Source organism: Dendrobium catenatum, unplaced genomic scaffold (genome assembly GCF_001605985.2).
Source record: "Dendrobium catenatum unplaced genomic scaffold, ASM160598v2 original_scaffold_69307, whole genome shotgun sequence".
Taxonomy (NCBI): Eukaryota; Viridiplantae; Streptophyta; class Magnoliopsida; order Asparagales; family Orchidaceae; genus Dendrobium; species Dendrobium catenatum.
The window spans coordinates 95-1,745 of record NW_021387756.1 but is presented as its reverse complement, the minus strand read 5'-3'; the positions used below and the strand labels follow the sequence as shown (position 1 = coordinate 1,745).

At 36.0% G+C, this 1,651-nt stretch overlaps 1 protein-coding gene across 1 annotated transcript; it reads left to right on the top strand.

The window, feature by feature from the left end:
* Window positions 1-166: 166 nt before the first annotated feature.
* LOC110106558 lies at window positions 167-1,007 on the top strand. The gene is made up of 2 exons (XM_020836494.1): window positions 167-624; window positions 692-1,007. Exons 1-2 carry the CDS (start codon window positions 167-169, stop codon window positions 1,005-1,007), a joined length of 774 nt encoding a protein of 257 aa, XP_020692153.1.
* The last annotated feature ends 644 nt before the right edge of the window (window positions 1,008-1,651 follow it).

The window sequence follows — 1,651 nt, the reverse complement described above, 5'->3', positions numbered from 1 at the left end:
TAAAGCTAGTGACAAATCTAGAGTGATAGCTACCTGCGCATACCGTGGATGTCCATGGAGAATACGTGCTTGGACAGCAGCAAATTGTTATAGTATGCATGTGTTTAATACTAAACTACAGGAAATCTTTCGAATCAGCCCAGATGTTTATTCTTACCTAAGTGCTATGACTTGTAAGTGGTCAAAAGCAACATTTTCGAAGCATATTAAGAATCACAACAACACCAATAACATGTCTGAATCCTTCAATTCATGGGTGGCAGAAGCAAGAAACAAGCCTGTAGTGGATCTTATCGACATGATAAGAGGTATGATGATGGAACAACGCTCTCAGCGGAAGTTAAACTCTTATTCTTGGAAGGGGCCTCTAGTTCCATTTGTAGAAGATTACATTAGAGAAATTACAACAAGGAAAGATAGTTTCATTATACGACAATCTACTTCAACCATAGCTGAGGTTGAATCCAGCTTTGAGCGTCATGAGGTCGACATAGACAACCACTTATGCAGTTGTGGATTTTGGGAGTTATCAGGATTACCTTGTGTGCACGCCGCAGCATTTGTTGGAACTAACCATCATACTATATGGCACACATATGTGAATGATAGCTATCATGTTAACAGGTACTCTTACTTATTCAATTTCATCATATGGTTATTGTTGTTCTTTGAGATCAAAACTTTTTTGTAGGTACCGAATGGCTTATGATGGAGCCATTTCAACACTTCCAGGGAAGGAACAATGGTCTATACCAATTGATGACAGCTTTGTTTGTCCACCTATTACAATAAGACCTCGTGGACGACCAAAGAAAAGACGCTTTAAGAACTTCTTGGAGGGTGCAAATAAATCCAAAAGAAGTCACAAATGTGGTCGATGCAATTCTTGGGGACATCATAGAAGTACTTGCAAGGAACCAATAACTTATGAAGGAGATGATATTCAGACTGGTTTCGCTTCAAAATTACCCATTCGGCGCTCCAATTATAATTCTGATCTTGATTAAAAATTCCAGCTCTACTTGCATTCTCGGACGTTGTTCTGTTTTTTGTTACAGAATTTTGTTCTATTTTTTGTTACAGAATTTTGTTCTGTTTTTTGGTACAGAATTTTGTTCTGTTTTTTGGTACAGAATTTTGTTCTGTTTTTTGCGATAGTTTTTTGCTTCAAAGAAGATATGGCTTATATGTTATTTCTGATAATAAATGACTGCTCAAGCTGAAATCAAATTATTAAATCAATTTGCTTCTCGGACGAATTGCCTTATGTGTTATTATGATAAATGACTGCTACTCATAATCTCGGAAAACATACAGTTTTATGCTTCTAGGACGAATTGGCTTAAGTGATATTCTGATAAATGACTGCAACTCTTAATCTCGGAGAACTTACAGTTTTTTGCTTCTCGGACGAATTTGCTTATGCTGTTTACTCTGAGTGAAAAGCAATCAAAATGTTTACAAGACAACAAGCAAAAAAAACATGCCATTCGCTAGAAATCATCCTTGTCTTACCATGATGTCGAATAAGTAGTTCAAGTTTGCATTGATTGAAAAAAAAATTTACATCGACTCATTCTTACATTCTTTTAGTAAAAGTTACAGTGACGCAAACTGACAACTACGCACAACTATATTTAATTACTATGAA

Bases quoted from the DNA above. Each gene is read 5' to 3' on its own strand.
- LOC110106558 (XM_020836494.1), top strand. From the start codon at position 167: ATGACTTGTAAGTGGTCAAAAGCAACATTTTCGAAGCATATTAAGAAT. The intron at 625-691 runs GTACTCTTACTT...ACTTTTTTGTAG, and splicing joins GATAGCTATCATGTTAACAG to GTACCGAATGGCTTATGATG.